The sequence below is a fragment of the Rhincodon typus genome, chromosome 16 (assembly GCF_021869965.1).
Source record: "Rhincodon typus isolate 14 chromosome 16, sRhiTyp1.1, whole genome shotgun sequence".
In the NCBI taxonomy this organism is placed as follows: Eukaryota; Metazoa; Chordata; class Chondrichthyes; order Orectolobiformes; family Rhincodontidae; genus Rhincodon; species Rhincodon typus.
In genome coordinates, this window is record NC_063347.1 from 27,382,620 (window position 1) to 27,402,827 (window position 20,208).

Here is a 20,208-nt window from a genome sequence, read left to right on the forward strand (position 1 = left end):
CCTCTTCACCTAACTGATTATCTATCTCTGCAATAGCTTCATTTTGTTTCACACTAAACTGAAAGACAATGTAAGTTCTAGAATATCATTGTATGTCTTGGTGACCATCATTCTTGGTGCATCCTGTTCCGGCTTCTCGTAGCCTTCACTGAAAGGGAAGTGAACAATCTGCTTTATCCTGTACTGGTCCTAGGTATTATTGTTTTGCAAATATCCAATGTAGACTTGCTCACAAAGGAAAGAGACAACTTCAATTTCTACTCCAGCTGGTGTATATTGATGGTACAAAGTATACGAACATCACTGCCTAACAAAGAACAATGATGATCAAGAACAACATAATAAATAGCAATTATCTGTCTCCCATTGCAACAAAGAGTAGATTGCCTCTGTTTTTCTAGTTTTATTCTGATACCTGCTGCAACTTGAAGTTTTATTGCAGATGGCTAAAGAAATTGAGACGTCAGCTAAACCTGAATGATTTGATACATCATCCCCATATCCAATTTATAATTAGCTTTGTTGCTATCAACCATTATATCAGCATATCAGAAATGGTCTTGTGGATCTACCACTTCCTCCAAGGAGAATGTAGCCTACACAGCTCCTGATCTTATTGCAGTATTGGTTCAAATATGGATAAAAGAGCTGAATTCCAGAGGTGAGGCGAAAGTGATTCCTTTAACATCAAGGCTGCATTTGACCAAGTGTGGCATCAGGGTGCCAGAGCAAACTTGGAGTCAATGGGAATCAGGAGGAAAACTTTCTGCCAGTTCAAGTCATACTTGGCACATAGGAAGATGGTTATGCTTGCCCCTGACTGCACTAAGTCAAGTGAGAAAAGTCTTGTGATACAGCTGATAAACCATTGCACAGTGCCTGTAATCCTATATGTTCTTGGTGACTGTCAATCTTACATCATGGCAGACAAGCTGCCAGATTTCTATCAATCAAAGAGAAATGGGCCATAGCTGTTCTATACTGAAGTTTAAGGCTGTCGTGTGGCTCAGAGAAAATGACTCTACTTGGTCAACTAATATGTGAGTATGAAAATTGATACCATAAAACAGATAAAAGGAGAAATTGACCAGTATAGACCCCAGGATACAAATGCTCCATTAACATTTTAGAAGAGCAAACTGTGAAAACAGAAGTCAGTAGCAACAAAGATGAAAGTTAAATAGAAAAAGGGGGAGAGCACAAAAGGAGGCAAGTAGTCAGGTACCATGGGCTGATTTTTTTTTTTGTCCAGCAGGTCCCGTTGTCGGGGACTACAGTTGAAGCCATAAGACCATAAAACCATGAGACATAGGAGCAGAAATTAGGCCATGCGGCCCATCGAGTCTGCTCCATCATTCAATCATGGCTGATAAGTTCCTCAACCCCATTCTCCCGCTTTCTCCCCGTAACCCTTGATCCCCTCGATAATCAAGAACCTATCTATCTCAGTCTTAAATGTGCTCAATGACCTGCCCTCCACAGCCTTCTGTGACAGTGAATTCCACAGATTCACCACTCTCTGGCTGAAGAAGTTTCTCCTTATCTCCGTTCTAAAAGATCTTCCTTTTACTCTAAGGCTGTGCCCACGGGTCCTAGTCTCTCCTACCAATGGAAGTATCTTCCCAACATCCACTCTGTCCAGGCCATTCAGTATTCTGTAAGTTTTAATTAGTCCCCCCCTTCATCCTTCTAAACTCCATTGAGTATAGACCCGTCGTCCTCAAACGTTCCTCATATGTTAAGCTTTCCATTCCTGGGACCATTCTCGTGAACCTCCTCTGAACCCGCTCCAGGGCCAGTACATCCTTCCTGAGATATGGGGCCCAAAACTGTGCACAATACTCCAAATGTGTCCTGACCAGAGCCTTATAAAACCTCAGTAGTACATCCCTGCTTTTATATTCAAGTCCTCTCAAAATAAATGCCAACATTGCATTTGCTTTCCTGACTGCTGACTCAACCTGCAAGTTTACCTTGAGAGAATCCTGGCCAAGAACTCCCAAGTCTCTTTGCACTTCAGACTTCTGAATTTTCTCCCCATTTAGAAAATAGTCCATGCTTTTATTCTTCTTACCTAAGTGCATGACCTCATACTTTCCCACGTTGTACTCCATCTGCCAGTTCTTTGTCCATTCTCCTAACCTGTCCAAATCCTTCTGCAGCCTCCCCACCTCCTCAATACTACCTGTCCCTCCACCTATCTTTGTATTGTCTGCAAACTTAGCCAGAATGCCCACAGTTCCTTCATCTAGATCATTAATGTATAAAGTGAAAAGCTGTGGTCCCAACACTGACCCTAGTGGAACACCACTTGTACTGGCTGCCATCCTGAGAAAGACCTTTTTATCCCCACTCTCTGCTTTCTCCCAGATAGCCAATCTTCTATTCATGCTAGCACCTTGTCTGTAACACCATGGGCCCTTACTTTACTCAGCAACCTCCTGTGTGGCACCTTGTCAAAGGCCTTCTTGAAGTCCAGGTAGATAACCTCCATTGGCTCTCCTTGGTCTACCCTGCTCATTACTTCCTCAAAGAATTCTAGCAGATTTGTCAGGTATGACCTCCCCTTGATGAAACCATGCTGACTTTGCCCTACTTTACCATACACTTCCAAATATTCAGAAATCTCATTCTTTACAATGGACTCCAAAATCTTACCCACGACCGAGGTTTGGCTAATTGGCCTGTAATTTTCCGTCTTTTGCCTTACTCCCTTTTTAAACAGGGGTGTCACGTTAGTGATTTTCCAGTCCTCTGGCACCGTCCCTGAATTTCTGCAATTCCTGAAAGATCACCACTAATGCTTCCATTATCTCTTCTGCTATCTCCTTTAGAACTCTGGGGTGTAGTCCATCTGGTCCAGGAGATTTATCCACCTTCAGGCCAATCAGTTTTACTAACACCTTTTCCTTGGTGATGGCCACCATACTCAGCTCTGCCCTCTGACTCTCTTGAAATTTTGGGAGACGACTCGTATCTTCCATTATGAAGACTGACACAAAGTAATTATTCAGTTCTTCAACCATTTCCTTGTTCCCCACTCTCCACCGTCATTTTCCAGTGGTCTAATGTCCACTTTTGCCTCCCTTTTGCCCTTTATATATCTAAAGAAACTCTTACAGTCTTCATTTATATTACTAGCTAGCTTACCCTCATATTTAATCTTCTCCCTCCTTATTTCTTTTTATGTTGCCCTCTGTCGGTCTTTGTAAGCTTCCCAGTCCTCTGGTTTGCCACTGCCCTTCGCCACATCATATGCTTTATCTTTTGCTTTTATGCTATCCCTGACTTCCTTAGTCAGCCATGGTCGCCTCATCCTCCCTGTACAATGCTTCTTTTTCCTAGGGATGAATTTTTGCTGCATCTCCTGAATTACTCCCAGAAACTCCTGCCATCGTTGTTCCACTGTCTTTCCTGCTAGGCTCCTCTTCCAGTTAATTATGCCCAACTCATACCTCTGTAGTCACCTTTATTCAGCTGTAATACCGTTACCTCTGATTCTATCTTCTCCCACTCAGAATTTACTCTGCAATTTATCATCTTATGATCATTGCCTCCTAAGGGTTCCTTTACCTTAAGCTCCTTTATCAAGTCTGCCTCATTGCACAACACTAAATCCAGTATTGCATGTTCCCTTGTGGCCTCCACCATGAGCTGTTCCAAAAAGCCATCTTGTAGAATTCCACAAACTCCTTTTCTCGCAATCCACTACCAACATTATTTTCTCAATCCACTTGCATATTGAAATCCCCCATGATCACTGTGACTTTGCCTTTTTTACACACCTTTTCTATCTCCTGGTGTATCGTGCGCCCCAGCTCCTGACTACTGTTTGGAGGCCTGTACACAACCCCAACTGTGGTTTTTTTACTTTTGCGGTTCCTCAATTCTACCCACACAGATTCTACGCCACCTTACCCTACTTCATTTCCTCCTATTGATTTAACTTCATTTCTCACTAATAAGGCAACCCACCCCCTCGGCCCACCTGCCTATCTTTACGATAGGATGTATATCCTTGGATATTTAGTTCCCAATCCTGATCCCCTTGCAGCCATGTCTTCGTGATGCCTACGTCATACCTGCCAGTTGCGATCTGTGCCACAAGCTCATTCACCTTATTCTTTATACTGTGTGCATTCAGATATAACACCTTCAGTCCTGTATTAGCCCTCCCTCTTCTCATTTTCATTCGTTTTCCCGGTGTTTGATTGCTAGCCTTTTCCAAACACACTGTTCTATTTGTGTCTGTGCTGGAGACTATAATAACCTCTCCTGAGTTCTCCTTCCCTGTCACTTCTTTCATATTTTTCCACATAGTTGAATCCACCACTGCAGATGTTAACCTGCTGCTTTGTTTCCCACCAGGGCAAGTTTCACCATTCCCTCCTCCCCCCCCTCAACTTTCTAGTTTAAAGTCTTGTTGACCAGCCTATTTACCCTATTCGCTAGAACATAGGTCCCAGCTCAGTTGAGGTGGAGACTGTCCCAACGGTACAGATCCCTCCTGTTCCAATACTGATGCCAGTGCCCCATGAAAAGGAACACCTCTTTCCTGCACCATGATGCCAATCCTGGTTTGCAGCCAGTGGGACTTGTGCAGCATATCGCCACCAGGATCGGCATCTAGTTATGGATGCCTCGATCAAATGAACTGTGGTTGAGCAACGAGACTGTTAGCAGTGGCCACTGCTAGCAAAGGTTGCAGCTACAGGGAGAGGATGGCTGTATGATGGGGCACCCAAAAATAGCGTTGTGATAAAATGGGCAAGTGAAATGTAGCTGCCAGGCCCCAGCAATTGTGGGGGGTGAATATTTTGGAGCATATGCAACTTGAACCTGGGCCTTCCAGCCCAAAGGTAGGGCCACTACCAGTGTACCACAAGACCTCCCCAAACCTATTTGTTACATACTTACATTCTACCCTGAAATCTATGGACATTATGCTGAATATCTGCTCCTGATTTGCATGAACACTGAGCCATTGTTGCTTTCACCAAGATCTTTCATTTGGTTAGTTAGTGGCTGCATGAATTTGAGCACAGTTCTAGTTGAAAACTTGGGTTCTGCACTAATTTCTAACTTAGATGGCAAAATATATTTAAAGCTGCACAAGTTGTGTCTCTTTTGTTCGGCTCTCCTATGGCCTAATTTCAGTCTGTTCACAGAAAATTTCTCTGGGTGAATTAAAAAAAAAATTACCCTAGCATAAAACCAGGGGTCCCCATCGATTCAGGGATAATGTCTACACTGGGTTGTGAGTTTCTACCATGAGTCTATGTGTAACTGAACAGGCTAATACTTGAAGCACAGTTCTTTGAGCACATTGTGCAGGGTATCCTATCAAGTAGTGGGATCTGGAGTACAGGATTTGCTTCCATTCCATCTCTGGTGCAGCTCTGCCTCATCCTTAAGATGTTTGGACTTAAAAGCATGATGCATCTTGATTGACAAGTTGTCACCATCTTAAATGATTGGAAGCAAGTTTTATGACCAGATCCTGCATGAGATTTCTTACATCACTAAGATTCTACACAGGCTACCACAAATTGTAAAGCCCCCAGAAGATGAGGGTTGAGCTAGCCCCCTTCTTTATTCACCCATACTGTCTGTTAGTCAGAATATTATTTAGTCACAAAGGATCCCTTCCCTTCTGGATACTTTTCTTCTGGACCAAATGAACTTAGGTTTTAAAATGAGCCAATTTGACCATGCTTTCTTGCGTTAACAAGAGTAAGTTTACTGGTTGCTAAACAAAGGAGGAAATAATAACACACCATATATGCACACAGATTAGAAGGCAGAAGTGAGTCCAAAAAAGATAAAAGTTAAAGATACATGGCAAGTCTCTATGGGTTATTTGTGAAGAGTAGCAGAACATTGATAGTTGAATGGTGATTTTGGGATTCTTGGCTTTGCAGATGAGTTAAGATCCTTTTGTTTATCCTTTTGACTGGCTTGCTGGCTAGCTGGCATCCAGTACTCGGAACAAGAAAATCCTTTTATTATAACATAGGTGGTGAGCTCATGGGTAGTTATTCAACTATGACTTTCACAGCACACTAGTGCTTCAACCTAGGCTAGTGCTAGTGTACACGAGTATCTCAGTCCACTGGAATACATGAGCACCTCAGAGCACTAGCACACCTTTTCCACTAGCACACATAGACAAGGGTTAAACTGGCTTTTAATTCCCGTTTGTGTGTATTCTTAGAAGGGAAAGACATAAAACAGATCTCTCACCCTGGCTGCTGTCATTTCTCCCCTCAATTTCACAGTTTAAGATAACTTCTAGGAGAACACGTTCTCCCTTTTAAGACTATCCTTTTGAAGCTTTTTTGACACCTTAACAGGTGAGACATTCCAGGCTTTCTCTCTCCAGACAGCTACCGAATTTACATCCAGAATCAGTTATTTTATCGTAGCAGTCATCTTTGTTGGAATGTTGGAATTAAAAGGTCGATATGCCTAAAGATGGTCCAGGGTTGTAGTCATGGTCATGGCATGAGATCATCTCTGTCATTGATGTCAATGCTGTTACACATTATGGAGGGCTTCAGAGTGTCTTTGAAGTATTTTCTTTGTCCTCCCCTTGGATGCTGCCCATTTAATTGTTGAGGAAACAGGACCTTGCAGGTTATATGCTTTTCAGCTAGTGCATGCAGTGTTCAGTTCATCAAATTTGATTTTGCAGAAGTTTAGTTTGAATGCTTGTGGATCTGGCTTCAAACATTAGTGTTTATTCAACTGTCCTCCTATTACAACCAGTGGATACAGTGAAAACATTGCTGATGGTATTTCTCCAGCACTGTTATATGTTACTTATACACCATCCAACAAGGTCTCAATACAGTACAGGACTGGTTAAACAGCTGTACAGAGCACAAGAAGTTTTCTATTGAAATTGTCTGCACACAAAATACTTTGTTGGAAGTGTGTCTTTCTTAGCTGCTGTGTACCTTAACTTCCAGTCCCTGCTACATGTTGCCACTATTAACATATCCTTGACCAGTAACTTGCACCTGAAAATATGTTTGGCACCCATCCTGAAACTGCTCACTTAGAAAATGTAGGCAGCTACAATTAACTCAAGTATATTTGCTTAAGTGTGATAATAATGATAATTTATTAATGGAATTGTATTTTCAGCTTTGAAAGTTGTTGCAGACTTTCTATGTACAAAAATCTGTGACGGTAAGAGTACTTCTTATTAGCTAGGTAAATCAGTGCATTGAAAGAAACTTTAATTTTTTTGTATCAGCATTCATGTCTATATATTACAATAATTTGGTTTATGTTGCCTTTGGGTGAATCTCAGCAATTGATGGTAGTAATTTAGTTTACTATCTTATCATATAAATTTATAAGACATTTCATCCTCACTTCCAGGCAGTTGATGAAGCAAGTTTTTTTTTGGCAGAGTAAACTTATTTTCAATTGAGTCAATCACAAATTATAAAGTATCTACTCATACAGCTCTTGTTTGATGACCTGGAACAATGACTTTCACAGGGCAGACATTGCAATTAATCTGACTGGACTTCTCCAGATGTTTCATAATTTTGTATATTTCTCTAGGGCTGCAGAAAATTTCCCCATTACTAGCACTGTAGGTGATTGTGTTGTGAGCAATTTGAACAAATCTCAGTTTAAGTACACACAGTAACCTTAACAGCTCAATGTAATACGTTGGTTCCAGGAGGGATTAAAGTGTGATGGCAGGATTCCCAATAGGAACTGTAATGATGGATGGTAGCTTGCTGTAAGTAAATGACAGAGATTTGAAATGAAAAATACAAATTTTATGGGTCATGTTTACACGTTAAAGCAATCCGACATGTTTTGCCTTTGGGCAAATCACAACAATAGATGGTGGTAATTGAGTTTATTATTGTAAAAATTTAAAATACATTATCATTCCCACTTTCAGGCTCTTAGTTATAGCAACATTTCTGCAATAAGGCTATTGGAATTTATGCTGCATTATATGCTACAATTGGTGATATGCAATTTAGCATATTCATCATACAACAAGAAATATAATTCCCATGAACTACAGCAACAGACAAGTATAGCCTATAGTAATTATATTACAAAATTGCCTCGTAGTTCAAAAATAGACAGGATTCAAAGGTGTCATGAGGGTAATGTGTTTAAGAGAAGACAACTTGAACAACTTGAAGCTTCGCTTGATAGCACTTATCCCTCAATTGAACACTTGTGCCCCGTTTAACTTCTTACCGGTTTCTTTTCAGTCAGTGTAAACAGTAGCAGCTTCATTGAATCATAGAATCCCTACAGTGTGAAAGCGAGCCATTAGGCCTATCGAATTCAAACCAACCCTCCAAAGGGCATTCCGCCCAAACCCAGTCTCTTACCCTATCCCTGTAACCCCACATTTACCATGGTTAATCCACCAAGCCTGCACATTCCTGAATATATGGACAATTTAGCACAGTCAATCACTTAACCTGCACATCTTTGGACTGTGGGAGGAAACTGGATCACCCAGAGGAAACCCACGCAGACACGGGGAGAATATGCAAACTCCACACAGACAATCACCCAGGTCTGGAAATGAACCTGGGTCCCTGGCACTGTGAGGCAGCAATGCTAACCAATGACCCACCGTGTCGTCCAAATGATACTTTTGTTGCGAAGTTGGGTAGAGTACTTATGGATTTGGAGGCAGGAAGTTAGAATTTGCTGCTTGTAAATGCTAGGGGGAAAAGCATTGCATAGTCTCTTTTAAAAGATGATGTCCTTTTTCTGTGCTTAGAAATTTAAAATGAATGTCTGTGAGCAGCAGCTTGAAAGTTTGCAAGCTCACAGAGAGCGCCCAAATTGAAAAATTTGTATCAAAAGGCCACAAAATTAGCAGGCCAAGTAGCAGTTTTACTAAGGCAACAAGTTTGGAATTTAACCAATCAGTTTGAATCAGGTGCTTAATACCAAAGACCAATTAAAATCAAATCTGATGGTTTTGACAAAATAGAACCAAATATATTGTAAGAAATATTGATATGTCATCAAAGGTATAAAGGAAGGGGGCAGTTGGACAAAACCCCAGGGAGCTAACTGCCATCTGCCAAAGCTAAAAACCCTCAGCTCTCAAGAGAGAATTGCTGGCTCTCACAGCGTCCTCAATGTTTTAGAGAAACTCAAAAGTACCCACGGCACAACTAGTTAATATTCCTGACAGAAGAATCGACGGAGAAGGCACAGAAGATTCCGGAAGACACGTAACCTGGCTAAAATTTTAAGATACTACTTTTTTTTATATAAGTGAGATTTATGTTTATTGTAACAGCATGCCATTAGAATCTTGCTTTATTCCAGAATAGTTGGTAGTTAGAAGGGATTTATTCAGTTTGTTAATAGTTTAGTTAATTTGTCGGTGTTAGAATTAGATAAATACATTGTTACTTGTTGATTTTAAACTGAGTGTCAGGCATTTATTTTATTTAGCCACTGACAGGCAGATTACACCATTTTTCACATTCCTTTTACAGATTATAGGGTGAGGTGCTCCTCTTTGGATGTTTCGGTTTTAGTTCTCAGAGGGGGGTCAAACTCCACTTTATAACAGTTTTAATCTGGCAAACTATACATTTTTAAATTATGAAACTGAGAGCTGACCATTATTATCAGGTGATAAGGGGTGATTGGCTTCTGTTTTTTTAACTCCCTCTCCATCAATCACTTATTTTTATTGCCTTTTAGGACGCATCTATAGCACTTCATTTAAAATGTAATTAACTAGATTAAAATGAAGGAGCTAAATAACAAGGCTTTCTTATGCAAAAGAAAGAGGAATTTTATTGCCTCCTAGCCTGAGAAAAATAATAAGAACATATAATTAAATACACATAAGCACAGGCCAATAAGCTTTAAAAGGATGTGTGTACAGACAGGAAATAAAACCAGCTGCAAATAAAAGTTCTTAGTGCTGCAAAAATGACATGAATGTGAAAATTGCTGTTTATTGTCTTCTTTATTCCACACTGCCAAAGTTCCCAGATCATGAGTTCTCAATTAATGGCTTATTGATTGGAACCAGGTTGACCTCATTAACAAAGAGTTCATTGATTGGGGTTGTTAACCTTGGCCAATCAGGAAAGCCCTGGCTGACTAATAGAACCAGGAGATTAGAATCTCCTCAGTTTAGGTGATTAACTCTGAGCTTGCTGGCCACCGCCAGTGTATTATACAGAAGTAAATAAAGGGTGACTTGGTGCGGGATACGGCCTCCGTGCAGTTACTTCATGGTGGTTGTCCCAAGTTACTTTTTCATTGATCACTGACTTTTGATGAGAGAGTGAGACAGAGAGAAAAAGTATCTTCTAGTTTAAAAATTTACTTAATTTTGTCTCTCCTTTTTTGCCCCAAGCAGCTGTTGATATAGGTCCACTGGTATATTCCTGAATCTTGCACACTCTTTTTCCAAGCTGGGAAACTGACATTCATCTCCCAGTATGTGAAATTATCATACACATGTGAATTAAGTAGGACGCAAATTCCAGGATGCTGATTTGGCTGTTTGGTTTCACCGGCTTTTGGTGAACTGATAATTTCAGAGCTGTGCAGTTTTTGGATATCTAACACTGATTTCATAAAGTTTTCCTTAATCTGTGGTTCAATGATTGTAACAGCCATTTAGGTTGTATTGTCCTTATTAGGAGGTACTTTAGTCCATGAAGGTCTCAGCTATAAAAGTCAGATTAAGACTTGATAGTCCATTTTACTATGATCATAACAATCACATAGTATAACTTTTTAAACATTAATTACCATTATATTTTTACAAAAATAATTTATGTTCCATCTTTTTCCTTAAGGTCCTCTCCCACCATATTTCATAGGTGTCTATCAACTTACTTTGTAATTGGGAAAAATGTTTCATCTACTGACTGTTGATGGCGATTTTGTTCCCCTCACAAATAACTTGCCTTTTGTAGGGATCTTCAAACATTTAGTACATAGCTCTTTTTTTTTCTAATCAGTTTGTTCAGAGATGTAATTGCACACCTTTGGAACAAGTGGGACTTGAACCTAGGCCTCCTGGCTCAGTGATAGGGACACTATCACTGCACCACAAGAACCCCTACATGAAATCGCTCTTTGACATAGTTGCGAATGGAAACTCATGATGCAATGATTTAGTAGTGAGCTATCTTGCCGCCGTGTTTCAGAATATGTCCACATTATTAGGCTACTGTGTGGTATGTGTACAGTTATTTATTAATTCACTAATATCATGAGAACAACTAATATTTGTTTATTGTTCTTTAAAAATATTGAGCATAACAGTTCAAGAAATTGTAAATGTTTAAAATTTTATTGCTGATGTTTTTCTCCTACAGCACTTCAGAGAACATCTTGATATCCTGAATGCAAAGGGAATTGGGATGCTAGGTTTCGCTTTAACTGAAGCTTTCACCCTTCTGAAGCAGGTACTGGCATTCCATGAGATCGTTTCTCACCTTTCTCGTAAATTTGTGTGTTTAACTTTAAATAGTATAACCAATAATTAATGGCAAATAACTTCCAGGTGACTGAAATTACATAAAACTATTTTGAAAATGCGCAAATAGCATAAATAATTAAACAGATCTTATAATATTTAGTTTTACTTTGTTTACAGTTTACATAATAAAGTGTTTTGAGGTATGTTTTTGCTCTTCAGCAGTGCAATGTAATATAATGACATTTGCTTACAATGGATTGATAGCACATTAGGTCCAATATAGATCAAGCCATCAATTTGCTTTCAGCCCACTTTATAAGTGCTGCTGTTGGTGATTTGTCACTTTCTTTGTACCCAACTGACTCAACAGAAACAATAGACATCAGCTTTGTATAACATAAAGTTAAATATAGGTATATTTAATTACATTTATACATGATTATTTAAAATAACTTTGCCACTTATGCACCATTAATTCCTCACGTCACATTAAACAGATCCAACCATCCCTTTACAAAATGTCTTCCATTCTTTAAAACGTACTTATTTTATGTTCGTCATTACAATTTTCTCTCACTTATTCACAGTTCTCTGGTCTCCATCGCACAGCACACTGCCAAATAATTTGCCAGGCTATGACTATCACTGATAAGAAACCACTGCCTCTTGACATTCAATTGTGTTGCCATGACTGAATCCCCCACTATCAGCATCCTAGGGGTTACCATTGACCAGAGACTCCACTGGACCTGCCACGTAAACATAGTGGCTAAAAGAGCAGGTCAGAGGCTAGGAATACTAGTAACTCACTTCCTGACTCCCCAAGACCTGTTCATCATCCACAAAGCACAAATCAGGACTGTGATGGAATATTCCCCACATGACTGGATGGATGCAGCTCCGATAACACTCAAGCTTGACACCATCCAGGTCAAAGCAGCCCGCTTGATTTGCACCACATCCACAAACATCCACTCTTTCCATCACTGATGCTCAGTAGCAGCAGTGTGTACTATCTACAAGATATACCACAGAAATTCACCAAAGATCTTCAGACTGCACCTTCCAAACCAATGACCACTTCCATTTAGAAGGACAAGGGCAGCAGATACATAAGAAGACCACCTCCTGCAAGTTCCCTGCCAAACCACTCACCATCCTCACATGGAAATATATATCACCATTCCTTCACTGTCGTTGGGTCAAAATCATGGAATTCCCTCTGGGATGGCATTGTGGGTCAACCCTCAGCAGGTGGACTGCAGTGGTTCAAGAAGGCAGTTCACTACCACCTTCAATGGCAACTAGGAATGGACAATAAATGCTGGCCTGCCATTGACAGAAATGAATTAAAGAAATTTAATGCAATTGTTGTCAGGAGACTGGGAATTGACCTACATGGTATGTTAAGTATGGTCACATACCAGCTGACTGTTGAGAGAGTGACATTATTTTCAGTTGTGGTACATCATAGATGTGACGCGTGATGTCTGCAAAGTGATGTAGTCAGTGCCACTCTACACCATAAGGAAGCCTGTTGTCCTCACAGAGCCACATGTTCTCTCTGCCTGCTGCTCTTTGATGAGAGAGAATGAAATGTATTCAACTCTTTTTACACATTTAGTCTTAGTGAACTCCCTTATGCAGCAGTGGGTAGCAAACTGGGAAATTTTATAGATATCACCTGCTATAGTCTGGAAGGAGTCTGGTGCATTTATGTCCTTGACTGCAGTCGCCTACTTATCAGCTGGCAATGTTGTCTTCACCATGCTCTGAGACTGTAACTTATGGCTATAATAATGACAGATTTTGGTGAGCTACTCCTTAGCAAGCAGTAACTAGCAGGGCACAGGAAGTGCTACAAGTACAGCGTGAAAGCCTCCTTAAATAAATACAGCATACCCAAAAATACATGGGAATCACTTGCCCCAGAACATACAAAATGGAGAAGAAGCATCCATGAACCACTTCAAGTATCACCGAACGTGTGCAGATAAAATGCACAGGATCCAGACTGTGGCACCCACCTCCTTAAACACCAACTGCCCCAGTTGCTGGCCTGCCTGTCTTGGAGTGTACTATAGAATGTACACACATTTTGTTGGGAGCACCATAGCATAATGTGGGAAATTTCATCAATATAAAAGGCTTCCATTCAGTCAATATACAGCCATCTATATTCATCAGAACTACATCTTAACTGCTTGGATTAGTCTAGGGTGACATTGCAGTACATTCCAGACAGTGTGCCACATAATTCTTGCACATTGAGCAAGAGGACCATCACCTTTACAATAGAGCTGTGCAGTCTGCCGTGCAACAAACCACCCAGGACTTAATTGACACCTGCTCCCAATAGATGTGAGTTGAGTGAGGTCATCATTCATTGACTGTAAATTTGTTTTCATTTGAAAGGCAAGCAGACATGTTCATTCATCGAAGCATATGTATTTTAAAAATTTTGATATTGGCTTTTCCTGTAATAACATTATCAACTGTTTAACACTGGAAAGATGTTGTATGATGCTGGCCATTAGGGAAAGAATAGCGCTAAGGATGGGTAGCCTCAGTAGCTTCATTCTTATAGCTACAATTTTGATAACAGTCGATGAAATAGGTGATAATATTGACATAAATTTTACAAATATGATCTATTTTCAATGACACGTGCCACCTATGTGTCCTCGGAAGCGTTACTTTTGCATTTCCCTCCCACTATGTGTACTGTGAAGGGCTAATCCTGGCTAAGAAGCAAAGCCAGAAAGGAGGTATGGTACAAACATGATGAGATGAACAGCGAAGAACTATATGAGATAACTCACTAGAGCTCACAGAGAAAAACTCTGCTTGAAACTCCCCAAAATTGACACTTTGCCAATTTTTGATAAAATTTAGCCCATTATTTTTGTTTTCGTTTTAACAGCGTCAATTCTCATGTCCCATGCTATTGATTTACACTAATGTTTGTTTGTTAACTTTGCAATGTTTATTTGGTTGTACAATTTCTTCCATATTTCACATTTTTGTACTTGGAGTTCACTTTATTTTGACATGTCACACTTACGCTGCATCAACTTGAGAGACTACAATCGCCACAAATAATATGCGACTTTTTATTCAAATGCTGTTGACAGGGAGCTAGAGAGTTCTGCACAAAAAGGTAGCATCTGTATTTTTGGGAAGCTATTGAACACAGCATAGCAGAGCGACTGAATGTTATAATTTGTACTGGTTAAGTAGCACATTGGCTGTATTAAAGAGTCTAAAGGATTGTGATTGCAAACATCTCTTGATTTGCTATTTATTTACTGTCTGACTACTAAAATCCAATCTCAAAGCTTAAAATGTGATTTTTTAATTGAGATTCTCTCAGTCATGTGGTTAAACCTTGTGTCAAGAACTGTGCAGACACAGGAGATTAGTGTGAAGAATATTTACATTGTTTTTCTGGGGTTTCCATGGTTCTCCCATTGAAATTAGACTAACTGATTGGGAGAACCTTGGCGAACTTGCTGCCCTCCATCCCCCACCATCTTGTTACTGTTCGAGAAATAATTTCAATTAGCAATATCCCTCAACAGTAGCGTGAAGAAATTAAATGTATATTTTTATTTTTGCTCTCAAATTATATCCTTTGAATGGTGTGAAATATGTTATAATAACTATTTCATCAAATATCCAGTGCTTAATATATTAAAGCTTCATCAAAATGTGAGTGCCTACTAAGTAGAAAATCCTTTGCTGTTTGCTGCAGCCGTGATAAGGGGTAGAAGACTGCAAAATAGTTGATAACAGGGTAATTTGGACTAACATGAGATAAATTTGCTAGTCAATATAGTGTGGAGCTGGAGGAAAACAACAGGTCAGGCAGCATCAGAAGAGCAGGAGAGTCGATGTTTCGGGTCGGGACCCTTCATCATGACTGGGGAGGGGGAAGGGAGCTGGGAAATAAATAGAGCAAGGAGGGGTGGGGCTAGGGAAAGATAGGTGGGATGGTGATAGGTGGATGTAGGTGGGGGGTAGTGGGAATTGGTCAGTAGGAAGGGTGGGGCAGATAGGTGGGAGAGAAGATGGAGAGGGAGTATCAGGTCAAGGAGGCAGGAATGAGAGGGAGGCTTGGACATGGGATGAGGCTGGGGGTGGGGAGATTTTAAAACTGGTAAATTCCATGTTCAGGCCATCAGGCTGTAGGTTCCCAACGTGGAATATGAGGTGCTGTTCCTCCAGTTTGCATGTGGTGTCGTTGTGGCTCTAGAGGAGGCCCAGGGTAGACATGTCACCAAGGACGTGGATGGGGGAGTTAAAATGGTTGGCAACTGGAAGGTATTGTTGATTACAGTGAACAGAGTGCAGATGCTCTGCAAATCGGCCACTGAGTCTGCGCTTGGTTTCACCGATGTAGAGGAGAGCAGTGGATACAGTAGACCAGGTTGGAGGATGTACAGATGACACCCTGTCGGATATAGAAAGTTTGTCTCGTGCCTTGGATGGAGGTGAGAAGGCGGATGTAGCACTTCCTGCGGTTACAGGGAAATGTGCCGGGTGTGGTGGGGTTGGTGGGGAGTGTGGAGTGTAGAGTGAACGAGGGACGCCACATGCAAACTGGAGGAACAACACCTCATATTCCGCCCGGGAGCCTACAACCCAATGGCCTGAACGTAGATTTCACCAGTTTCAAAATCTCTCCACCCCCGGCCTCATCCTATGTCCAACCCTCCCTCTCAAACTCCCACCCTGACCTGACACAACCTGTCCATCTTCTTCCTTGCCTATCCACCCCACCCTTCCTACTGACCAATTCCCACTGCCCCTACCTGCATCCACCTATTATCATCCCACCTACCTTCCCCCAGCCCCATCCCTCCTCTCTCTATTTAATTTCCAGCTCTCTTCCCCCTCCCCAGGCCTGATGAAGGGTTCCGACCGGAAACATTGACTTTCCTGCTCCTCTGATGCTGCCTGACCTGCTACGTTCCTTTAGCTACACACTGTATTGATGCTGACTCCAGCATCTGCAGTTCTTGCTATCTCCAGACAAATTTGGTAGTTGATTTAGGTAAGCAATAGTATGCCTCTGTCAATATATGTACTAATTCAAACTTATATAATCAACTCACAAACGTTCAAACTTGAATCAGTGGTATTTCTGATGGTGTAAGGCATCAACTATCCATTAATTATTCCAGAAAAGAAAATAGGACATGTGGGCTGTCATTTCCAATGCCCTACAATAACGGCAATTATTCTTTGGCAAATGAATTCAATCTCACCAGTGATTAAGTCCTTTTTGAAAAGTTTTTTCTAAAGAAATTTGAATCTTTTTTGATGTTTGAATGACTAACAATCAAAATAAAGACTATAAATGTCAGAATGCATTGAAAGTTTCATGCCAAATGACAAATCATTAGAAGCTAATTGTAGTTCATCACAGAATGCTTGTCATTGGCATTTATAGTGTAAATAGGTTCCATACCCCCTGGGTTAACAAATATAATGAGCATTCTATACATATGTTGGCAGAGATTGCAAATGATGTTACTTCCATCAATTGAATTTTATTTCTAATATTTTCAAAAATAAATTGCCATTTGAACAGTATTTAAGTACCCCCCAGAATCAATAGAGGATTAATGTTATTGCAAAGTATTAAAATCACATGAGCTTGTTCTAAATTCCTTTCCCAAAAGCACATTTTAAAACCTTACATGGAATACTGTGGTACTGTGTTACTGCCATCTGGAGGAAAATAAGAAAAAATACACACTAATTCAACCAATTGTCCAGTTGATCAGAATACAGTAAGTTAACATCAGAGAAACTTTGTTTAATAAATGACAAGCCAGTCTAGTGGTAATGTACAGTAAGGTCTGGAAAATTGATTACCATAATATTTATTGCATAATATCATGTTTTGCTACAAAACACTAAATACTTGTAACAGTACAGCAATATTGCTCATACGGTAGTCTAGCAATTATTCAACTATTAAGCCAGGCCTTATGAAATCAAATCAACCTTCGTACATAATGAAAAGATATCCTGTGAATCTGGTGATCTTGAAAGCCGCTGACAGGTGGGACGGTTCCAAGTTCCATCCCAGGTTGGTGTTGAGTTTATTGTTGCAAGTTTGGGTGACAAAGGGTCTGAATTTTCCTCAGGTGGATAGGGAAGTGAGCAAATGAGCAGTAGTCCTGGTTGCCATTCAATATTATTCCGTAATCTAAGCAAAATATTCCTTACTTAACTGACTGAGGGCTGCTGCAACAAAACTCATAAAGCTTGGCACCATCTAGGACAAAGCAGCCCCCTTGATTGACGTCATGTCCAGAAAAGTTCGCTACCTCGACCACTGATGCTCAGTAACAGCAATGTGTGCATCTTCAAGATGCACTGCAGAAATTCTCCAAGGGCCCTTAGATAGCACCTTCCAGACCCACAAGTACTTCCACCTCGAAGGACAAGGGCGGCAGACAGAGTCAATAAATGTGGAGCTGGAAAAGCATAGCAGGTCAGATTGCATCCAAGGAGCAGGAAAATCAATGTTTTGGGCCGTATCCTTTGTCAGGACTTGACAGTCCAGTTGAAGGGTTTCAGCCCGAAATGTTGACTTTCCTGCACCTTGGATGCTGTCTGACCTGCTGTGCTTTTCCAGCTCCACAGTCATTGACTCTAGCTTCCAGCATCTGCAGTCCTTATTATCTTCAAAAACAGCAGATACATGGGAACACCATCACCTGCAAGTTTCCCTGCAGGCCTTGCACCATCCTGACTTGGAAATATATCCCAGTTGCTTCAGTTTTGCTGGATGAAAATCCTGGATCTTCTTCCCTAATAGCATTGTGGGTCTAGATACAGCACATGGAACTATAGTAGGTCAAGAAGGCAGCGTACCACCACCTTCTCAAGGGCAACTAGGGACAGATAATAATTGCTGATTCAGCCAGTGATGCCCACATCCCAAGAATGAGTTGAAAAAAAAATGACGAATGGCAACAAGTGAGAAAAAAATTTAGGCTTTACTGTTTTTCAATTTACCACTTTAGCAGAAAAGTAATGCATTGTGACTCCTTTGCTGGAATGCTTGTGTTGTTAGAAAAGATCGTATCCTAACACAATGAAGCCTTCCATATTTTAAACTGAATTCTGAAAGGCTAATGGCAGGAAATGATTACTCTGCCTTAAGGGACCCTTAGATTTTCTTCATTAATTACCTCACAGCTATGTCAACTTTAACGTTTGATAACAATGGCAGATCAATAGTTACAATGCTCATAGGGAAACTGAGTTTACAAGATAAGACTTTCTTGTGAATGAAAATTGATTTTTAAAAAGTGCGTTTTATCCCTTTAAAAATAAACAGTTCCAAATGAAACAAAGTAAAAGAGATCCTATGACATATCCCAACATAAGCGGTGGACGCAAAAGGGCCTTTCATCTGGGTTCTTTGTTTTCCCCTTTTATCAGTGGAAGAGCAATGCAACCTGTTCAAATGATTTAGCTCATATAAATGAAAGAAAAGCACAAGAAGGATGTGATAAGTGAAGAAAAGTTTGTGCAGAAGGTGGAGCACCTTAAATTTTGATGCTGTCCCTTTGTGTAAAAAATTAGTTATTTTAACAGTACTCTCACTTCCTGTATTCTCCTTTGTCCAGTTTAACGCCACTGGCCATGGAAGCACTTGCAGCCAAGCTATAATGCTGGTTACTGATGGGGCTGTGGATACTTATGATACCATATTTGCAAAATACAACTGGCCAGATCAAAAAGTAAGTTGCAATGTTTTACGTCAGATTTTAGGTTTCTGTAATTATCACTCAATTGCAAATATTGACAGAAGAAGTTCTTCTTTACATACAACAATGTGTAATTTAGCTTCTTTGTTCATGTAGCATCAACACATTTAAGAAAACAGCAATGTCATGCAGAAAAAAATGTATTAATGATGCTTTGAATATGTTTTGTTCATATTGAAATCATAATCAAAATTCTCTCTTTCTATTCGTGAAGTCACATGCCAATCATAATGTTGGTTGTCAATCAAATGATATGTGTGTTGTTGATCTTCTTGTTGCATTATGGTCTCAGAAATGTTTAACTTTGCCTGGTCGCTGAGGATGTTCCTGTATTGATTTGAGTTTCATACTCCGAAAACTGCTATAAAACTGTTTTGCTCTTGAAAAATATGAATAATTGTAAATCCAACAATTTAATCACTCACAGATAAAGGAAGCAAGGTGATAACAAATTATTTTATAATTTCCACCACCATTTGTTCTTCAGACTGAACCTTGATGACAACACTACTGTGACCTTTGTTCCTATGAATCTTCTGTTCTACCAGCAGCCTTTCTCTGATCCCGGTTAATAATCTCTAGCTAAGAGCTCAGCTTTTATCCCATTCACAACAATAGTTCCCTTCTCTCTCCTGCTCCTTTGCTGTCTCCAAGCAACTCACACATCATGCCAGCCCTTAACTAAGCCCCAAAGAATAACCTATTTTCAAAAGGGATCCTAGTCTACAATATAAGGAAGTTACAGATGACAAATCTCTTCAATTTCTTTGTAGAGACTTTTTGAGGTCATCTTATTCATGTTTCTGAAACTAACAACTTTCAGAAAATGACTACTTTTTTTAGAAATCGCTGACTAGTATAGGAAATGACAGAAGGGAAGTCAATCAATCTTAGATAGAAAGGACTGACAAAAATAGGATAACTATTAGATTCTTGTAATTTATATAC

The 20,208-nt window shown here is 40.1% G+C and overlaps 1 protein-coding gene across 1 annotated transcript in view; it reads left to right on the top strand.

The window, feature by feature from the left end:
• The window catches only part of cacna2d3a (calcium channel, voltage-dependent, alpha 2/delta subunit 3a), a 791,006-nt gene that overhangs the window by 435,374 nt on the left and 335,424 nt on the right, over positions 1-20,208 (top strand). The window contains exons 10-11 of the mRNA XM_048606724.1: positions 11,364-11,453; positions 19,120-19,233. Coding sequence (XP_048462681.1) covers positions 11,364-11,453; positions 19,120-19,233 — 204 coding nt within the window. The remainder of the gene's footprint in view (positions 1-11,363; positions 11,454-19,119; positions 19,234-20,208) is intronic.